The sequence below is a fragment of the Myotis myotis genome, unplaced genomic scaffold (genome assembly GCF_014108235.1).
Source record: "Myotis myotis isolate mMyoMyo1 unplaced genomic scaffold, mMyoMyo1.p scaffold_m19_p_17, whole genome shotgun sequence".
Lineage (NCBI taxonomy): Eukaryota > Metazoa > Chordata > Mammalia > Chiroptera > Vespertilionidae > Myotis > Myotis myotis.
Genome location: NW_023416321.1, coordinates 40003635 through 40023907, shown reverse-complemented (window position 1 = coordinate 40023907; position 20273 = coordinate 40003635). Strand labels below are relative to the sequence as shown.

Here is a 20273-nt window from a genome sequence, read left to right as displayed (position 1 = left end):
AGGCGGGGCTGTCGGTGCCGCTGTCGCAAAGGCACCCCCTTCCGTCGTAAAGATGGCTGCGGCCGTCGTTTCTTTCACTGTCGTAAAAACTCCCAGCCCAAGTCTTCCCCGCTCTCGGAGCCACCCCATCACCTCGTCGTGCCGTAAAGCAAGCCTCCGACCCCGTCGTCCTTCTGTTCCCACCGGGTAGCCGTTAATTCCTTAGCCCTCAGCCCGGGATGCTTCAGCGCCCGGCAGTGCCGTAAAGCACATCTGGCCCCTGCCCCGGGTCCTATTCCTTCAGGGTGTTTGTGCACCGCCGTTGCTACGGTGCCGCCAAACGCGGCTGTCGTGCGGCCCCGGCGTCAGCGGCGATGGCGGCGGGGTCGGGTGGGAGTGGGGGGTCTGGGGGAGGCCCCGGGCCGGGGCCTGGTGGGGGTGGAGGCCCCGGAGGGAGCGGCCCGGGACCGGGGTCTGGCGCGGGTTTGGGCAGCGGCGGGGAGCTGCACCCGCGCACCGGGCGCCTGGTGAGCCTGTCGGCCTGCGGGCGCACAGCGCGGCGGCAGCAGCCGGGCCAGGAGTTCAACCACGGGCTGGTGTTGAGCCGGGAGCCCTTGCGCGATGGACGCGTCTTCACCGTCCGCATCGACCGCAAGGTGCGGAGCTGGGGCCGCCAAGCCAAGATGTGGAGGCTGGTGGGAGGGGACCGGAGGGAGCCCCACATTGGGTACCGCGGGGGAACCCACAGACTCAGAGGCCAGGCGACGTGCAGGGAGGGAGCGTGAAGCAGGAGCTTTCGGCCTGGAGGAGCCGGGAGAGCTGGAGCCTCCCCAGACCCAGGAGCAGGCAAGGGGCACGGGGCCTCGCCCGCTAGAAGGAGTAGGGGACCAGCCCGGACAGTTTCTGGGAGATGGAGGACGGAGAGATGTCAGCGATGTGAGGGGCAGGGAAGAGAGAGAACCTAGGAAAGAGCCGACCATTGAAGGACAGACTCCGGGCTGGTGGGGAAGGTGGGTAGGGAGAGCTACTCGGAGTGGGAGGTGTGTGCGATTCAGGGAGGAGGCCAGGTGCACAGAGACGGCTTTGGGCAGAGAGTGCATCTGAGTGGAGCCAGAGCCTAGGAGAGAGTTAGGGCGGGGGGGCGGGGGGGGGGTGATATACAGGAGCAAGGAATGTGGACCTGGAGAGCTAGCTGTGAATTTGTGTTGAGGAGCCACAGGTCCAGCGAAGTTAGAGGAGGCAGGGAGCTGGAGCCGGGAAATTAGCCAGCACGCTGGGGAACGGACTGGCGCAGACGCCGAGCCGGGTGCAGGGCAGAGTGGACCTAGCGCAGAAAATCACTCGTGGGACTGCAGCTCGGGGTAGTCTCTGGTGTCCGAGAGAGAACGGTCAGTTAAGCGGTCTGGGAGGTGGGGAGAGGAGGACACAGCGGCCTGTGAGTTGTGGTTTCCTCGTGGTGGGCGGCCCACCGGTGGCCCATCCTGAGCCTCTGTCCACCACCCCTATCACAGGTCAACTCCTGGAGTGGCTCCATTGAGATTGGGGTGACGGCACTGGACCCCAGTGTGCTGGACTTCCCAAGCAGCGCCACAGGGCTGAAGGGGGGCTCGTGGGTAGTGTCGGGCTGCTCGGTGCTGAGGGATGGACGTTCTGTGCTGGAGGAGTATGGTCAGGACCTGGACCAGCTTGGCGAAGGGGACCGCGTGGGCGTGGAGCGCACAGCGGCCGGGGAGCTGCGGCTCTGGGTGAACGGGCGGGATTGTGGTGTGGCTGCCACCGGCCTGCCGGCCCGGGTCTGGGCCGTGGTGGACCTTTATGGCAAGTGCACCCAAGTCACTGTGCTGCCCCCTGAGCCAGGCTTCAGCTCCCCCACTCCCATCCCCACACCTCCCCTCGAGCCCTCCGCTCCCCCTGAAGATGCTGCCTTGGCTGAACAGGGGACCTCCAGGGATGAAGGTGAGAACACAGGGAGGGCCGCGGTGGAGGGGCGGGCACGGGGGATGGCTGAAGGGACACGGAGGGACAAGCCGGGCCACTCAGACCCCCGAGTCTGTTGACGGGGAGAGCAGGGGCTCGAGGAGGGGGGTCTCCTGGCTGTGGGCTCTGCAGCAGGGGCTGAACCCTCATTCCCCTCCCATCCTGCCTGGTTCCCAGCCTTCATGGTGTCCCCAGCGCAGGCCCGGCCGGAGACGTTTCCTAACAGCCTTGAGTCGCATAATGGTGAGGGCGTCCGGGAGGCCCCGGGAAGGGGAGTGGGACATGCGGTGGACGAGGGAGGGGCCTCCGGAGAGGGGTAGGGAGAGCACTGCAGACCCGGGCGTAGGGCCTCATGTCAGCTTTTCTCTCGTCCCGCTGCTGCAGACTTCGCCAGTGTGGAGCTGTCTGAGGTGGTGAGCAATGCCATCCTGTCTGCCTACAGTGGGGGGCTCCTGAATGTGAACCTGAGCTCCCCGCCAGCAGGGGACGGAGCAGGGTCTAGCGGTGCTGCCACCTCCCCCACGCCCACTTGCAATGACGCCCTGCTCTTCCATGAGAAGTGTGGGACCCTCATCAAACTCAGCAACAGCAACAAGACGGCTGAGCGCCGCCGGCCCTTGGATGAATTCAACAATGGGGTTGTCATGACCAACCGCCCGCTCCGGGACAACGAGATGTTTGAGGTGTGCAAGAGCCGGGGTCTGGCTGGCACCTCCCCCTCTGGGAGCTCAGGGTGGGGCTTGACCCTTTCTACTGGAAGGGTGGGGACTGGGGAAGGACCAGGGGCTGAGAGTCCATTCTCCACATTTACATGCCCACCTCTCCCTTCTAATGTTCCACCCCAGATCCGCATCGACAAGCTCGTAGATAAGTGGTCAGGCTCCATTGAGATAGGTGTCACCACCCACAACCCCAACAATTTGGAATACCCAGCCACCATGACCAACCTGCAGTCAGGTACCGGCCACTGGCAGGGGGCGCGGCTGGGGGCCTGGGGAACCCGAGGGGAAGGAAACTCGTTCCCCAACCAGGGCGTGTGCTTTCTCCTAGGCACCATTATGATGAGCGGCTGTGGGATCCTGACCAACGGCAAGGGCACCCGCCGGGAGTACTGTGAATTCAGTCTGGATGAGCTGCAGGTGAGGGCGGGCACCGCAGTCCAGGGACGGCCGTTATCTTTTGCTAAACGTTCTGTCTCAGCAGGCAGGGTTGCCAGCAGTTAGGCACTCAGTTTTTAGAGTCAGATGGGTTCGGGGCCTCTTCCGGGTTGGCCGCGTGTAATAGTGACCCGAGGCAAGAAGCTTACCCCTTCGGTAGTTTTTTCTCTTCTGCAGAGTCTAAAATGAGCCTGTTAGGGGTGTTTTACAGATTGTTGCGGGCGTTAAGCAAGTTCATGGTGGTAAGGTGACTTGCTGCAGCACTGACTGGCTTGCAGGAAGCGTTCAGGGCGGGAGAACTTTTGGAGCTGTTTCCTGTGGTGTGGTGGCGGGAAGACTCCAGGACGGCTCTGTTCTCATGGTTCCCACACTGTCTGGAGCCTGACTGTGGATGAATTCCAGGCTGTTCCTTTTTGTTTGTTTTGAATAGGAGGGTGACCACATTGGTCTCACAAGGAAGTCCAACTCTGCCCTCCACTTCTTCATTAACGGCATTGACCAAGGTGAGGGGAAGTCAGCGAGGGCTGGCGGGCCAGGGCTTCGGGTGGGGTGGTCTGTACCTCCTCCTCCTGCCTCTTTGATACTCCGTCTCTGTATTTGACTCTTCTTCCCTTACCCCCCATTCCTGTGCCTTGCACCCCCATAGGCGTGGCTACCCCGTTGACACCCCCAGTGGTGTATGGTGTGGTAGACTTGTACGGGATGGCAGTGAAGGTGACCATCGTCCACAATAACAACCACAGTGACCGTCTGCGCAGGAACAATGCCATCCTGCGGGCGCTGTCCCCTGAGGGCGCTCTCCGCCGTGCTGCTCCTGCTGCCCAGGCAGAACCTGAGCGCCTGCTCTTCCACCCCAACTGTGGGCAGAAGGCAGCCATCACCCACGAGGGACGCACTGCTCTGAGGCCCCAGTATGGCCCAAGGGGTGGGGAAAGCCTGCAGAAGGGGCTCTAATGGAATTGGGGGGAGGGGGAGGAAGTGGGAGGTACAAGGAGTCTGATCTGGGGTGTCCTGGACAGAAAGGGGGGAGCCTTCTGAGTATGATGTTTATCTGGTTGACTTGGGCTAAAAAGATGTGGCACGTTCAGAGTTTGTGTTGGGGGGTCTGAGTCCCCACTTGCTGTGCCCTCAGTGCCACCGATGACTTCAATCATGGCGTGGTGCTAAGCAGCAGAGCCCTGCGGGACGGAGAGGTATTCCAGGTGCGCATCGACAAGATGGTGGACAAATGGGCTGGCTCCATTGAGATTGGTGTCACCACCCACAACCCTGCCTACCTCCAATTGCCCTCCACCATGACCAACTTGCGTTCTGGTGAGCTCCTGAGAGGGGCAGGGCCAGAAGAGGGTCCCAGGGAGGAAGCCGTCCTCACAGCCTGATGCTTGTTCTCCAGCCCTTTCCCCTGGTCACACTTGTGACGGCTGAGTCGGTGGCTGAGGAGGCCCCTGGACAGGGCCTGTGGCTGGCGTGAGAACAGCAGTTTTCTTGTCTTTCTCTGGGGAAAAGCCGACTGTCAGAGAAGAGGCAGGCTGGGCTAAAGGCTCCGGGGAATAACGTGGGGGCTGCTCTACAAAGGAGAGGCGTCCTGGCTTCTCCCTCATGTCCTCTGCCACTCCTTGACCCCTAGGGACCTGGATGATGACTGGGAATGGGGTGATGCACAATGGGACAACCATCTTGGATGAATATGGGCACAACCTGGACCGCCTCAAGGTGGGAGAGTGGGTGTGCTGGCAGGTCTCAACCGTGGGGAGTAGACACGGGGGGGCTGCCGCAGGACCAGCCCCGGCAGGGACTCTGCCTGACTCCTCACTCCAGCCCCCCTTCTTCCAAGGCAGGGGACACGGTGGGCGTGGTTCGTAGGGAGGACGGGACTCTCCACTTCTTTGTCAATGGGATGACTCAGGGCCCTGCTGCCTGGAATGTGCCCCCGGGTGTCTATGCTGTTGTGGATCTCTACGGCCAGGCTGCCCAGGCCACCATTGTGGACGACGTGGGTGAGGGCCGGGCTGGGCAGGGGCAGGACGGGGGGGTGGCCTCCTGAGGCCTCAGAGACAACTGTATGCCTAATAGGTGATGTCCCCTCTTGCAGAGGTGACCCCAGTCCCTGAGCCACTCCCTGAGGGGAACAACCAGGTGTCTCCCAGCTCCCCATCCTCAGGGGCGGGGGGCTCCGACCTCCGCTTCCACCAGCTGCACGGCAGTAACGCCGTCATCACTAACGGCGGCCGCACTGCGCTCCGTCACAACTGCCGCAGCGAGTTCAATGATGCCATTGTTATCTCCAACCGGTCAGTGTCTGGACTGGGATGTCCCCACTTTCCTACTGCCCAGCTTCAGCAACCCAATAGGGCCTGTCTGATCGCCATTCTCCTGGGCAGGGCCCTGCGGGATGGAGAGCTGTTTGAAATTGTCATTCAGAAGATGGTGGACCGCTGGTCAGGCTCCATTGAGGCTGGTGAGGGGCAGCTGTGTCTGTGTGTGTGTGTGTGTGTGTGTGTCTGTCTGTTGTGGGAGGTGCCTGCCTGCCTATGCCTGGGGGCTTGGCTCTGACCTAACCCTGCCTCCTCACAGGAGTGACTGCTATTCGGCCGGAGGACCTTGAATTCCCCAACACTATGACAGACATTGACTACGATACTTGGATGCTGAGGTTGGGCTGCTTGCTTTGGGACCAGCTGGGTGGGACTGGGTGGAGCTGGCTGGGACAAGGGAAGCAGGGTCTCAGGCCTGCTTCTGTGATAGACTAGGGGATCTGGCTACCTCTTCTCTTTAATTCTGGGAACTCACCTCCCTCCTTCCACACGGCTCAGCCCTCCTTCCTCAGGGTATTTATTACTTTTTCATGAGAGAGATCCCAGGGATGTAGGAGACAGGATTGGGTCTCAGACCCCAGATTGAGATGCTAATCCAAGGCCCTGGAAGATTCTGACAGCAGAGACTGGGCAGGGACCTGTGTGGGGAGGAAGCTGGGAGGCTGAACTCCCCCTTTGGCCATCCCTCCAGTGGCACAGCCATCATGCAAGATGGTAACACAATGCGCAACAACTACGGGTGCGACCTCGATGCGCTGGGCACAGGTGCACGCATCGGCATGATGCGGACTTCCAAGGGCGACCTGCACTACTTCATCAACGGCCAGGACCAGGGCGCTGCCTGCTCAGGCTTGCCTCCGGGTAAAGGTGACTATTCTGTGGCTCTCGGCCTGCCCCCTCAGCCTAGCCCTGAGGCTGTCAAGGTTCTGACTCCTCCTTTCCTACCAGAGGTGTATGCGGTTGTGGATCTCTATGGCCAGTGTGTCCAAGTGTCCATCACCAATGCTACCGGCCCCATGGACAACAGCCTGGCAACCAGCAACACCGCCACTGAGAAGTCATTCCCCCTGCACTCCCCAGGTTCAGCCAGCAGGGAGGGAGGGTGGGCTCTGCTGGACTGCTGTGCGCCTGAGAGAGACAGCTTCTGGGTCAGGGAAGCTGTTGCAAGACAGACTGACTGCAGCAGCTGCAGGCAGAGGGGAGGGAGCATCCCATGGTGGGAAGCAGCCTGGAAGAGGACAGGGTTATGCCTGGTACCCAGGGCCTGGATGCTTCCCTGCCACTAAGGGGCTAGGACACCATAAGCTGGGTCCACCAGGTTTGGGGATGAGTCTTAATGTGGTGAAAAGAGGTGTCACGTGTCTTAAAGGGGTGATGTCAGGTGGGACCTTTATGTCAGCTTCCTGTTTCACCTGAAAGCTTTGCTCTGTGTGCGATCTAAAGCTTGCTGCCCCAATTCTACTCTGTTCTTCGGCACCATCTTTCCGCAGTGGCTGGCGTGGCTCACCGATTCCACAGTATTTGCGGCAAGAATGTCACTCTGGAGGAAGATGGCACAAGGGCGGTGCGGGCAGCTGGCTATGCTCATGGCCTTGTCTTTAGCACCAAGGAGCTCAAGACTGAGGAAGTCTTTGAGGTGGGCTGTGGAGATATGACAAAGGAGGCTTCCAGGCCCTTCACAGCAGGACCAGACTGCTTCCTACCTGCCCCTTCCCCTGCCCCATCTAGTGCAAGCTCATATTTTCTCACACAGGTGAAAGTGGAAGAGCTGGATGAGAAGTGGGCAGGTTCCCTCCGGATAGGGCTAACAACACTGGCTCCAGGGGAGATGGGGCCTGGAGCAGGTGGTGGCCCTGGGGTGCCTCCCTCCCTGCCAGAGCTCCGGACAAAGACCACCTGGATGGTGTCCAGCTGTGAAGTGAGGCGTGACGGGCTGCTCCAGAGGATGAACTATGGCCGGAACCTAGAGAGGCTGGGGGTGAAGCAGCTGGATCTGGGGATAAGGGTGGGGTTGGGAGTTGGGATGGCAGAGAGGTGGGCCGAGCATCTGTCCTTATCTCACCTCGGTCCTAGGTGGGGAGCCGTGTGGGCATTCGCCGGGGGGCAGATGACTCGATGCACATCCTGGTAGATGGAGAGGACATGGGGCCTGCAGCCACTGGCATTGCCAAGGTAGACCCATGACTTGCCTTGAATTCTGGGAGTGGGTTGAGGTCCTCACTCATCTCCAACTTCCTGGGTCTTGTGTGCCTCCAGAACGTGTGGGCTGTGTTGGATCTGTACGGGCCAGTGCGGAGTGTGTCTATTGTCAGCTCCACAAGGCTGGAGGAGCCAGAAGGCACCCAGCCTCCTTCCCCCAGCTCGGACACCGGAAGCGAGGGTGATGAAGACGATGAGGACGAGGAACACGGCCTGGGAGTAAGAGGCTGCAGCAGGGCCCTTTGGGCACATGGACGAGCAGTTGGTGGGCCCTTGGCCACCAGATTATTTTTGGGTTCTCCAGTCCTGTCCAGGATGGGTAGAAGCCTATGCACAGAAGCTCTGAACTCTAGTGGGGGCTTGGGCCTCACCTTGGCAGCCCTAGCAGCTCAGTCTCTCCTCCACACCAGGGCGAGGATCACGTGTCCATTATGCCTACAGCCCTTGAATTCCTGGAGAACCATGGGAAGAATATCCTCTTGTCCAATGGGAACCGGACAGCTACGCGGGTGGCCAGCTACAACCAGGGCATTGTTGTCATCAGTCAGCCCCTGGCGCCCCAGCTGCTGGTCCAGGTGGGCCTTCCTTGTCCCCTTCTTGTCCCCAGCAACTCTTGCTCAGGGCGACCCAGGGCCAACCTTCCTGGAGCAAGGCCTTTCCAGATTGAGGACAGTGAAAGGCATGTCCCTTGAATGACCTTCCCAGGCTTCTGTTTATACCCTGTGGTGGGAGTTGCAGGTCAGTGCCCACCTGGTACCTGGTGAGGGAAGCAGCAGGGAGGAGCTGGGGTATTCCAGGGAAGATGCCGGGTCCTGTATATGGGAGCAGGGAGGGCTTTCCAGAGGGCCCTGTCGTTGCAAACTGAAGATGTCACGGTTAGCCAGGGGAAGGGAGCCTTGAGGAACAAGAATCCTTACAGAGTCCACAGCAAGACCAAGGCGGAAAGAGGAGAGGAAATAACTGAATTTGCAGTTTCCAGTCCCTCCAAGCGTTAGAAGGGGCAGCATCCCAGGCCACAGCCTGGGAGATGTCATCTTCCCTCCCTGGCTGGTGTGGGGAGCGGGGTGTGCTGGGTGGGTGGCCTCTTCCCCAGGCGGCCATGGCTGGGAGTAGCTGCCTTCTCTCCCAGGTGCGGATAGACTTCCTGAACCGCCAGTGGACATCTTCCCTTGTCCTGGGAGTCATCACCTGCCCACCGGAGAGGCTTAACTTCCCTGCGTCTGCCTGTGCCCTTAAACGGGCAGCCTGGCTGTTGCGGGGCCATGGGGTCTTCCACAATGGCCTCAAGGTGGGTGGGGAGCAGGGAGAAGCAAGAGGCCAGGTCTCTGAGTAGGGAGGGGCTGGCCAAAAAGAAGGAGAGGGGCCCCAAGCTTGGAGGTAGGATCACAGATATGAAGGGGCACTGTAGTGAGTGGACTCACATGAGGGCGCAAGTATCGTTATCTGGACAGTCTCGGGCTTGCTGCCTCCTATGCTGGTAACATTGAGAATGTTGCAGTGGGGGGAAGGGGAGGTCACTGAAGCGGGGGCGGGGGGGGGGGGGGGGGGAGAGCCCAGGGACTGGCGACCTGCAGCAGAGGGAAGGGTGCGGGTGCTGCTGCTGGTGGGAGTCTGCTCTCTGGGAAGACAGTAGATCTCTCCCTCCCAGATCTGCGAGAAGTTTGGGCCAAATCTGGACACGTGTCCTGAAGGCACCGTCCTGGGACTGCGGCTCGACAGCTCTGGGGGACTGCATCTCCATGTCAATGGGAGGGACCAGGGGGTGGCTGTGCCAGACGTCCCCCAGCCCTGCCATGCGCTCGTGGACCTCTATGGGCAATGTGAGCAGGTTAGTGGCAATGAAGGCCGGGAGGAGGGAGGGTCTGGAGACGACTGTCCAAGATCAAGGAAGAGATCAGGAGGCTCTAGAGCAGTGGTTCTCAACCTTCTGGCCCTTTAAACACAGTTCCTCATGTTGTGACCCAACCATAAAATTATTTTCGTTGCTACTTCATAACTGTAATGTTGCCACTGTTACGAATTGTCATGTAAATATCTGATATGCAGGATGGTCTTAGGCGACCCCTGTGAAAGGGTTGTTCGACCGCCAAAGGGGTCGCGACCCACAGGTTGAGAACTGATGCTCTAGAGGTTGGTGACACTGGCTGACCACCCCTCTGTGCTGCAGGTGACCATTGTGAGCCCTGAACCAGGAGCTGCCAGTTTGAAGAGTACTGGAACCCAAGGGGACATGGAGAAAGCGGACATGGTGGATGGTGAGCCAGCCCAAAGGGACCAGGATCCTACCCCACCCCATACCTCTAGCCCATCTCCCATGACCTGTGCCACATGTGCTCCCTCAGGGATCAAGGAGAGTGTGTGCTGGGGCCCACCGTCTGCTGCCAGCCCTCTGAAGAGCTGCGAGTACCATGCCCTTTGTTCCCGATTCCAAGAACTGCTGCTGCTTCCTGGTGAGGCCCCAGTCCCCTAGAATCTGCCTCACTCCCTGGACCAGTGAGAGCCCTAGAGACCAGTCAGAGGAGGCTGTGTAGTTGAGACCCAGGACAGGAGCCATAGCACCAAGTCTGCCACTTACTCTCCCACAGAGGATTATTTCATGCCTCAACCAAAGCGTAGCCTGTGCTACTGTGAGTCTTGCCGGAAGATGCGCGGGGACGAAGCCCACAGGCGCCGTGGGGAACCTCCCCGGGAATACGCCCTGCCCTTTGGCTGGTGCAGGTTCAACCTCAGGTACATATGGGGCCTGTCTCTCTCTTACTGTTCTTTGCCCCCTTGAAAAAGGAAGGTCCCAAGAGGGTGCATGGAAGTGACAGAACTGCATGTCTAGGGGATGACCTTGGGGAGCCAGTAACCTTTGTCCCATCTGCCTATCTGCCCACTCCCTAGAGTGAATCCTCACCTGGAGGCTGGGACACTAACCAAGAAGTGGCACATGGCATATCACGGCAGCAATGTGGCAGCCATCCGGAGGGTGCTGGACCGAGGGGAGTTGGGAGCAGGTACTGTAGCTCTGACAGAATCGGAGCAGGCTGGGCCTGTGGGCTGGAGCCTGTGGGCTACTCTGACCCAGTTCTCCTCACAGGTACTGCCTCCATCCTGAGCTGCCGGCCCCTGAAGGGAGAGCCCAGGGGAGGGTTTGAGGAGCCGGGTGAGAACTGTGCTCCTCCTCGGGAGGAGCAGCCCCCTCCAGTGCTGCTTTCTCCCTCCCTCCAATATGCTGGGGCCGAGACCCTGGCATCCAAAGTGCAGTAAGTACACAGGAGGTGGCCCCAGGGCCACTTGGGTCTCCATGATTTGCTCTCTCCTTTCCCATCTTGTTTTGCTAGTTCCTCAGTCTCCACCCAGCCCTTTCTCATTGTGGCCCAGTGGTTGAGCATTCGCCTATGAACCAGGAGGTCACGGTTCAATTCCTGGTCAGGACATATGCCCGGGTTGTGAGTTGGATCCCCACTAGGGGGCATGCAGAAGGCAGCTGATCAATGATTCTCATCATTGATGTTTATCTCCCTCCCCCCCTCCTCTCTCTAAAATAAAAACATTTTTTAGAAAGTGTAGTTGGAGCAGGCATATTAAAAAGGGTTGTCAGGGTAGATATCATTAAGGTGAGATTTGAGCAAAGGCTGGAGAAGAGGTGGAGTTAGCTGAGCAGGCATTGGGAAGAAGGCCATTTAGAATAGAGAGAACAGCTAGAGCCAGTCCCTGTAAAGTAGAAGTGATTCCTAGGACTAGCAAGGCCCGTGTAGTTGCAGTTAGGAGAGGTGACTGTGGCCAGAGGCCTCACCACCCTATTTCTGCTTTTTGCCTGACAGATTTCGGGACCCCAAATTTCAGCGGACACACCAGGCCCAGGTGGCGTTCCAGGTGTGTGTGCGCCCTGGCTCCTACACCCCCGGCCCTCCTTCCGCGATCCTCAGAGAGCCTCCTGACCCTCACTTCAGCCCAGCCGAACTGGAGTGGGTAACCAAGGAGAAGGGGGCCACACTCCTCTATGCCCTGCTGGTACGGGTGGAATGAGGGAGTGAGACCTCACTACGACAAGCACAGCTGGGCCCTGGGCCCGTGGACTCTGAGTGACGGCTGCCTCCACCTCATTCCAGTGACCCACAGCATGCACGGTGCTCATTCTGGCAGATGCACAGGAGCATGGAGGCAGTCTCAGATTTAGGTGGGAAGTGGAGGACATCTCCATGTCCAGGGCCTCAGAACACTCCCTCTGCAGTGGAGGAGCTGGTGGGGAACCCGGCTCCAGGCCCTGGGTAACCCCTCTTCATGCACTGATTTGGGGAACACGACTCCCTCTGACTCCCTCCCCTGTATCACTTAATTTATTTCCGTTTTTGTTCCTGGTTACTGTGAATCCCAGAGTCTCCCTGTGCCCCACACGAAGCTGCTTTTTCCTGCGGCAGCAGGCAGGAAAGGGGAAGGGCGGCGCAGTGGAGGGGCTGGGTCCTCTGTACAGTTGTCATGACTCTGATTTCGAAGGAGCCAATAAACACCGTCTCTGAGCACCTACGTCGCCTCTTGCACTTCCTAAGGGGGTTCCTGGCCCGCCTCGTCGGGCCCAACCGCGGGACCAGAATGGGAGTCCAGGGCTGGTCGGCGTGGGGCGGGCCTAGTGGAGGAGTTTGGACGCCACAGGCACCCGTCCTCGACACTTCCGCCTTTTCCTTCCGCCCAACCCTTAAAGCCCCTGCTGTGAACCCGGAAGGATTAAGCCCAGTTACCGGATGTGACGTATGGCCAAGGCGCGCAGTGCGGAGCGAAGCGCGGAGAAAGAGGGTAGGGAGGGGCCGGGGTCGCGGCCGGTGGGGCCGGAGGCGAGAGCCCCGAGGCTAGAGACCCCTACGCGCGCGTGCGCGCTGGAGCAGCGGGGGGCGGCCCCGCGGTCGGGCGGCGCGGGGCGGTGGGTCCCCGACACGTGACCGGGGCGGTGGGCGGACTTCGGTCTCGGCCGAGCAGGCGCGCTTGTCCCTGAGCGCTCGCTACCCGCAGGCCCAGTCCGAGGCCTGGCAGTCAGCGACAGAGCCGGGCGCCCACGGCCCGTGCGCCCCCGGCAGCACCATGCCTGCGCTCCTGGAGCGCCCCAAGCTTTCCAACGCCATGGCCAGGGCGTTGCACCGGCACATCATGATGGAGCGGGAGCGCAAGCGGCAGGGTGAGCCGGGGCCAAGGCGGGAGGGCACACACCCGTGGACACCGCTGTTCCAGGCCCCACCCTCGGGCCGATCAGTGCAGCGGCGGCGGCAGAAGCTAGGAGGGGGGTGGAACAGCCCCGTGGTGGTGGGAGTTCGAGCCGCCAGGTCTGACCTGCAGAATTCCTCAGCCGGGAAGGACCTTGGAGAGCACCTAGTGAACCTTACCTCTCCGTCCCCCTGCAGTGATCGGAAGCCTCTTATCGAGATCACTGGGATAACCATTTTTGCTGGCTTCAGTCTCTAACATTCTAATTAACCATTCTGCCCCTTTCCCTGTGTGACCCTTCCTCCAGAGGAAGAAGAAGTAGACAAGATGATGGAACAGAAGATGAAGGAAGAGCAGGAGAGACGAAAGAAAAAGGAGATGGAAGAGAGAATGTCCTTAGAGGAAACCAAAGAACAGGTATGTGTAGTCCATCTTTCCCAGCGCTTTCTTCCCTTGGCTCTCCTACCTTCTTCTTTTCCCTCCCTTTTTCCAGATCCTGAAGCTGCAAGAGAAGCTTTTGGCCCTTCAGGAGGAGAAGCACCAGCTTTTCCTGCAGCTCAAGAAAGTTTTACATGAGGAAGAAAAACGGAGGCGAAAAGAGCAGAGGTGGGATTGGAGCTAAAATTAAAATTGGGCAAAACGTATAGATGGAGTCATGTAACAAAAGATCGGTGTTTGTGGCAAGAGGGCACTTGTCCTTGATGTTTGACCTGCCTTCCTTTCCCTCTAGTGACTTGACGACTCTGACATCAGCCGCATACCCACAGAGCCTGACTGTTCACACGGGAACTCATCTCCTCAGCATGCAGGGTGAGGGTTACAGGAACCACCTGCCCGTGGGCCCTCCTGGGTCTTGTAGACTGCACTTCAGCATCATGAAGCCCCTCTCCCTCTCTAGGGAGCCCTGGAGGACACAATCGCCCAGGCACCCTCATGGCAGCGGACAGAGCCAAACAGATGTTCGGACCCCAAGTGCTTACAGTAAGAGGAGTCAGATTGGTGTTTCCCCTACTACTTCCACCACCTTGCTAAACCGCTATTCCAGCAGTGAGTGTGACACTGACATGTACGGAGAAAAATGGGAGCACACACAGTCCATTGAGATTCTGCTTTCAAGTTTACAGTGAGTTCTCCTCCTCCTTAGACCCGGCATTATGTGGGCTCTGCAGCTTTCACAGGGACCCCAGAGCACGGGCAGTTCCAAGGCAGCCCAGGTGGTGCCTATGGGACTGCTCAGCCCCCACCTCACTATGGACCCGCTCAACCGGCCTATAGCCCTAGTCAGCAGCTCAGAGGTGAGTGGTGGGAAAAGAGGGGAGGGGGTACTTTCGAGGCCCAGAGGGTTAGAGTGCTGTGAACAGACTAAAGGGAGGTTCTAATGGCTGTGCTTCCTATCTTTTTCAGCACCTTCAGCCTTTCCTGCAGTGCAGTACTTGTCTCAGCCACAGCCACAGCCCTATGCTGTGCACAGCCACTTCCAGCCCACCCAGACAGGTGATAACACCCCATTCAGGGACCCTGGTTCCACAAGTTCTCCCTTTCCCGTTCTCTACTCACTTCACACACCCTTCTTTCCCACCTAGGGTTCCTCCAGCCTGGTGGTGCCCTGTCCCTACAAAAGCAAATGGAACATGCTAACCAGCAAACTGGCTTCTCTGACTCAGTGAGTGTGGAGCTTGGGAGATCAGGGGAAGGGTTTTGCTATGGGGAACCCCAGGCTGCCACAGGTTCTGACTCTGTTCTCTGCAGTCCTCCCTGCGCCCCATGCATCCCCAAGCTCTACATCCAGCCCCTGGACTCCTCGCCTCCCCCCAGCTCCCTGTGCAGATGCAACCAGCAGGGAAGGTAAGGGTGATAATCGTACCTGTCATAGTCTCTGCAGTACCATGGAAAACAGGATTGGGTAGGACAGGCCCACACCCATGGTTTTCCCTTCTTCCTTGGGGGTGGTTATATGGGTGTGGAGCAGAAGGGAGAACATGCACACTGACAAACCCCCCTTTCATCACCACCAGTCCAGCTTTGCTGCTACTAGCCAACCTGGCCCCCGGCTCCCATTCCTCCAACACAGCCAGAACCCAAGATTCTATCACAAGTGACCATCAGATTTCATCTTCAACCTCACCCCACCCCCTACCTTGGGTGAGAGTCCCTGGTATGTCCTAGGCCAATAAAATCTATCTGCCATTGCCCCTGGCTACTACTGTTTGTGTTCACCCCCACCTGGACTAGGCCAGGGCTGCTTAAAGGGTGGGGGATAGGTAACAGGTCCATGGCAAGTTAGTGTTCCCAGACTAGGGACAGTGGGTTGATTGTGATGAACTCATTGTCACAGTCTAATCTATAATCTATTTTTGGTTCCCAAGTTTTCCCTTCTAGTTAGCAAGTACCCATTTATTCAAAGTAGCCAAGTTGGGGCTTCATATTAAACTTGTAGTTTTATTCAGGTTTGATTTTAACAAATGTGTCAGGGTGAGAGCCCACAGGAAAGGGTGAAGCCCATAGGGGCAGGGCCCTCCCAGATGCCTGAGGAGGGGGGCAGGTCCCCTTTCCTCTCCTCCTCTTCCCTCTCCTGCTAAAGGGATTTGGGGAGAGACATAGGCATGGGGAAGGAGCTGGTCCCCAGTCTGTGGGGGTGGTGCTTGGGGTAAAGGGCTATAGGAACAGGGACCGGAAAAGGGACCAGAGCAGGGATGAGTGGGGGGGAGGGCACACGGACCATTTGCCAGAATCCACAGCTGATTCCAGAATTTAAAAAAAAAAAAAAAAAAAAAAAAAAACCTAAACCACAAGCAGCACCCACCCCATCTCCCCCACAAGGGCTGTAGTGTGAGGGGAGAAGAGGAAGGCAGCTTCACCAAGGCCATGGCTCGCTCACTCCTGGCCAAGGGAGCAGGATGAAGGGCAGGGGCTCCCCAACAGTTTGAGGGGGTGGAGGAAACCAAAATAAAACATCAAATAAATTGTGTAGGAGTCCAGCCAAGGGCCGGGGCCAGAGCTGAGCCAGGCTGGGGGAGGGGGCCTCTGCAGGCTCGAGGATCACTGCGCCACCACCGCCACCCTGAGTACAAAAGAGAAACCAGGTAAGACAGGATAATACCTTTAACAGGAGGAAGGCTTAGGGATCAGAAAGCCTAGAACAATTAAGATTAAAGCATCCACAAAGTATGTGAAGGGGACTTGAGGGGGAGTTTGTCACACTTACCTGGGAGCCAGTTATTTTGCCATGGCCTTGATTGCAACAGCTGCCTCCTCCGTCATGGCAGACAGCACTGTAATCTTCAGGGAGCAAAAGGGAGAATCAGAAGTCTGAGCTCAGGGACCAAGCACAAGGAACAAAGCTGGGCACAAAAGAAAGTGGGTGGGGCACTATACCAGGATCTCCTCTCCACAGTCGTACTTCTGCTCAATTTCCTTGCCAAGGTCTCCCTCAGGCAGACGAAGGTCCTCTCGCACCTCCCCGCTGTCCTGGAGCAGTGATAGATACCCATCCTGGATGCCAATCAGCTGGGGGAAAAGAGGGAAGAAAGCTGAAGGTTGAGGAGACAGGGTCTGACATACCAAATACCCTCTCCTCCCAGCACAAGCTCTTCTGATCAATCAGTATCTGCGCCCCCACCCCAACTGACTAACCCTACACCAAGACCATCCACATACCTGGAAATCATTCCTTTTGATGTTGGGAACGTCCATATTATGAGTTGACGGGCAGATATCTTCATATTTCTTCCCAGTAAAGATGTCAATACCAACCAGGTGGACCTGTATGTATGCATCACATCAAAGAGAAACCCAACTAAACTTCAGGATGGAGGAGATCAAGTTCAAGTTGTCCCTGGCTGGTGAGGGAAGTCAGACTAGATTGGGCAAAGATTAGGGGAATTGGTAATGAGCCATAAATTCAAGAAATACTAAAACTTCCAAAAGGAACCTGAGGGGAAAAGACCACCATCGAGACTAGATTGACAGCACAAGGGAAAATGTAGGCCAGCTTTGGAGTAGTCAGTTACCTCAAGCTTATCAAATCATTGGTAAATAAAAGGCTAAAAACTTGGAAAATAAGGTAGAAGGGAAAGAGCTGAGAATACAGGAAGGACTGAGAAAGGAAGAGAGCTGAAAAGAAAAAAATTACTTGGGGGAAATCAGAAAGAACAAAGCAATTAGGAAATAAGAAAAACATGAAATAGAAGAATCTAGGACAACAGGGGGTAACCCAGGATTAATGCCAAGTCAACAGAAGACAGGATTGAACTTTTGAGGAAAAAATAAGTCTGAAGTGCCAAGGAAAGCACTGGGCAAGAATGTTAGGACCCAATGGGCAAGGAGGCTCTATTAACTCAACGAGAGGGGGCAGCTACCCTGGCCCCCTTCAGGGAAGGCTACAGTTCATTTGGATTGAAGAAACCCTGGGCAAAGTGATAGGAATAAAGAGCACCTATAGAGATTCAAGCAAAGAAAGACCAACAGAAAAAGTGAAAGCCATGAATAAGGATGGAGCAGCTAAATAGCCAGAGCATAAAGGACCATGGACCACCAAGAGAAGTTATAGAGGGAGTTATCACAGAATGTTGGTGGAAGAGGCTCAAGGCTGGTAGCAAGTGTAGAAAGAACGGTATCGGGGCTGAGTGCTGAACAAAACTGGATAATAAAAAGGAAAAGAGTAAACAGAAGGCTAGGACTACTGATAGCTTGCTGCCAGGAGCCCCATGAGCATGGGAAATGTGGGGAAGGCAAGATGTGAAGAGGTGGAATTCTAACCTTGGCATGGCCGTGCTTGCCAGTCTTGGAGGTGGACATCTCCACAATCTTACATGGCCGTCCTTTGAGCACCACAAAGCCATTCTTCCGTAATGCTGAGCACTGCATTGGGAAGGTGGCTGAGGCCCCTGCATCTCCTGTCTCGAAGTCCAAATCATCTGCCATTTTAAGAGGCTTCGATTCCAACTAGTCAAGAAAAAAACTGGGGTCAGCAAGGATGGAGGCTAAGTGTCTCCAATTTATCCCACTCTCTAGAAACTGCTTCATTTTCATTCCAGATGTTTATTCCATTACCCACTTAAAATAAAATACAAATTCCTAGATTAAATACTGATTGGAATCACAAATACTCAAGAACTCCTGTTGGGGAGAATAAGCTGGATCCCCACCCCAACTGAAAGTTAAAGGGGACTTGGGAAAAGAAGTTTGGGGGCATTAGGATGTCAAATCTGAGATGGGCAAAGACCTAATCCCTGGGGAGGACGAGGACTCAGGTGCTACTTGCCACTGAAACCAACTACCCCTTTAGCCCACACATAACCAGGGCTATAATTAGGTGAGCAGCTATGAGCCAGCCAAAGGGCGGGGCTAATGCGGAGGGGAGAAGGGCGGGTGGATACCGGAGGGCAGGGCCCCACCCGTCTCTGTTACACCCCCCCCACCCTGTCCACACACAAGCTAGTCATTGGTACAGGAAACCACAGGGCTCTTTGGGGGATTCCCGCTTCTCCAACAGGCATTTGTCGATGCAGCCAAGGGGGAGAAAGTAAAGTTGTTTTCTAACTGATCCCCCTGCCAAACACCTCAATCTTGTTTCCCAAGGGGAACCCAGGAACCCAGCGTCTCCTCGAGGGCCCTCCCACTTTTCCCAAGATGCTTCGGTCCTGTCGGCTTTTCAGACGGGGCCTGTAAGTCAGTAGAAAGTGAGGGAGTGGGGAGTGGTGAATGACAATAAAACGAAAGCAAAAGACTGGTAGTAATTAGTACTATAACTTATACTAGGTTAGTAGAATTAAGACTCTAAAGCCAGAACTCCCCAAAACACACACATCGGGGGAGACAGTGACAAGGCTCTGAGCACCTAGAACAGCGGGGAACTCATCCGCCCCGGACTTTAAGGCGCTGTCAGCACCACTGAGTTGGGCTCCCGTCCAATCGCCCTCGTTTTCTCCATTTCTCTGACTTCCTAGCAAGGACCAGTGTCACTTACACCTGGCTGGCCCCCCTCACTTCACCTGAGGTTTGGGGGAGCGCTCCCGGGGCCCACGAGGTGGGAGCGCGCTAACATATGCCCGCAGTGGGCGCTCTCGGTGATCGCGGTCCGGGCCTCCGGCTTCTCCCACTCCTCCAATACCCAAGCGCCCTTAGGCGCCCACGAGGACCCGCTCTCCCCGCGCTGAGGGTTGCCGACTCCCGCCCATGTGGCCGCCCGGGGCTTCCGGTGGCCGGGACTTGGGGGGAGGGGTCCCCGCGCTGCCATGCGGACCCAGTCCACGTTTGGCCATGCGGCCTCTGACCCCGAGGGCAGCCTTCCGTACGGGGCACTTCCGGTGCCGCAGCTGCCCCCTCCTCAAAGGCCGCGCCAGTCCGGAGCCACGCCGCCTCCCCTCCCCCCGCTGGCCGCCAGCCCCCCCTAAATGCCCTCTCACCGAATAGCCCCCTCCCCCACCTCACGTGGCCGCGCGGCGCCTGGTTCTCAACCGCCCAGGTACCCTTGTCCCGCCGGGCCGATCTGGCCCCCGGCCCTCGCCCCGGCGTGACCGCCTGGCGGCCTCTCCCGCGTGGCGGCCTCGCGGCTCGCCGTCCCCCGCCCTGCGTCGCTCCAACGTCACCCGGCAGGACCCAACCGTCACCGCACGCGCTAACCAGGGCACGCACCCGCGCCTTTCCGCACCTCGCGCCGCTCGCCGACCGGACCCCGGCGGCGGCCACCGCCGCTCCCTTCTGCCCCCTCCCCGACCCCCGCGCAGTTCCATCTCTACTCCCAGACCCAAGTCAAGGTTCCGCGCACGCGCGCCCTGCCCGCTCTCACCTCGCGCGAACGCAATAACTCGACCCCGTCCGCTCGCCGCGAGCCCAACCGCTGCCTCTGAGCCCGCTGCCGCCGTCGCCGCCGCCGCCGCCGCCGCTGCTGCACACGGGTCTTAGTACGCAGGCGCCGACTCCCCACTGACCAACCAAGCAGCCCTGTGACAGCCGCGCAAGCGTGCTATCTAGCTCCTCCGCCCTCCACCCCCGCACTGCGCAAGCGCAAAGATCCTCCCCAGGCTCCATCCTCCCTCCCACCTACCCATCCAATGACGTGTATACGTGACTCCGCCCCTCAGAAATCCTGAGTTCAGCCCACTAGTAGGCAACGCGCAGGCGCACCCGGTTTTTTAATCCTTTAACCTCCTCTTCCCTCCCCGTGACAGACCACTAGCCCTACCGGACAGTTCTTGCGCCTGCGCAATAAGGAGCCCTAGACTCCGCACCCTCTGAAGGAAACGCCTCGGCCACAAAGCGCATGTGTATTGGGAAGCTTGACCACCCCTTCCACCTCAGACGTCGTTTGTACGCCGGACGTTGAAAAGACCACGCCACCGTATCGTTAGCCTCGTCTAGAACGCATGCGTTGTAGGAAACGCCCCACCACGGCTGTAACTGGACCTAAACGACTCACACGTTTCAGAAAACTTGCCGTGTGGGGTGGGCTCCTTGTCTCAAG

The 20273-nt window shown here is 58.0% G+C and overlaps 3 protein-coding genes across 8 annotated transcripts; 2 read left to right on the top strand and 1 right to left on the bottom strand.

Annotated features, from left to right (window-relative positions):
• The first annotated feature begins 163 nt into the window (after positions 1-163).
• Positions 164-12090, top strand: NEURL4 (neuralized E3 ubiquitin protein ligase 4). 5 transcript variants are annotated; one of them, XM_036341389.1, is made up of 29 exons: positions 354-635; positions 1491-1935; positions 2134-2199; positions 2341-2639; positions 2802-2913; positions 3007-3095; positions 3544-3616; positions 3760-4024; positions 4246-4427; positions 4741-4826; positions 4948-5110; positions 5206-5404; positions 5495-5571; positions 5688-5766; positions 6120-6295; positions 6377-6508; positions 6919-7064; positions 7182-7406; positions 7502-7600; positions 7685-7846; positions 8038-8202; positions 8757-8915; positions 9276-9455; positions 9795-9882; positions 9970-10077; positions 10213-10357; positions 10514-10626; positions 10710-10875; positions 11437-12090. In XM_036341389.1, the coding sequence occupies exons 1-29, from the start codon at positions 354-356 to the stop codon at positions 11639-11641; spliced, it is 4686 nt and encodes a 1561-aa protein (XP_036197282.1). In that variant the 3' UTR covers positions 11642-12090. The 5 variants fall into 5 exon arrangements, with proteins under 5 accessions (XP_036197284.1, XP_036197286.1, XP_036197282.1 ...); XM_036341390.1 differs by having other exon boundaries at positions 6120-6289; positions 11437-11641; XM_036341391.1 differs by lacking the exon at positions 2134-2199 and having other exon boundaries at positions 164-635.
• Positions 12091-12248: 158 nt separating this feature from the next.
• GPS2 (G protein pathway suppressor 2) lies at positions 12249-14998 on the top strand. The gene is made up of 11 exons (XM_036341405.1): positions 12249-12406; positions 12620-12782; positions 13116-13225; positions 13302-13414; positions 13539-13618; positions 13707-13789; positions 13953-14103; positions 14213-14302; positions 14392-14471; positions 14558-14653; positions 14824-14998. Exons 2-11 carry the CDS (start codon positions 12689-12691, stop codon positions 14905-14907), a joined length of 981 nt encoding a protein of 326 aa, XP_036197298.1. The 5' UTR covers positions 12249-12406; positions 12620-12688; the 3' UTR covers positions 14908-14998.
• Positions 14999-15220: 222 nt separating this feature from the next.
• On the bottom strand, positions 15221-19757 carry EIF5A (eukaryotic translation initiation factor 5A). 2 transcript variants are annotated; one of them, XM_036341412.1, is made up of 6 exons: positions 19599-19757; positions 17567-17752; positions 16466-16570; positions 16184-16315; positions 16014-16087; positions 15221-15869 (listed from the first exon to the last, which is right to left on the bottom strand). In XM_036341412.1, exons 2-5 carry the CDS (start codon positions 17729-17731, stop codon positions 16025-16027), a joined length of 465 nt encoding a protein of 154 aa, XP_036197305.1. In that variant the 5' UTR covers positions 17732-17752; positions 19599-19757; the 3' UTR covers positions 15221-15869; positions 16014-16024. The 2 variants fall into 2 exon arrangements, with proteins under 2 accessions (XP_036197305.1, XP_036197306.1); XM_036341413.1 differs by lacking the exon at positions 19599-19757 and adding an exon at positions 19236-19258.
• Between the last annotated feature and the right edge of the window lie 516 nt (positions 19758-20273).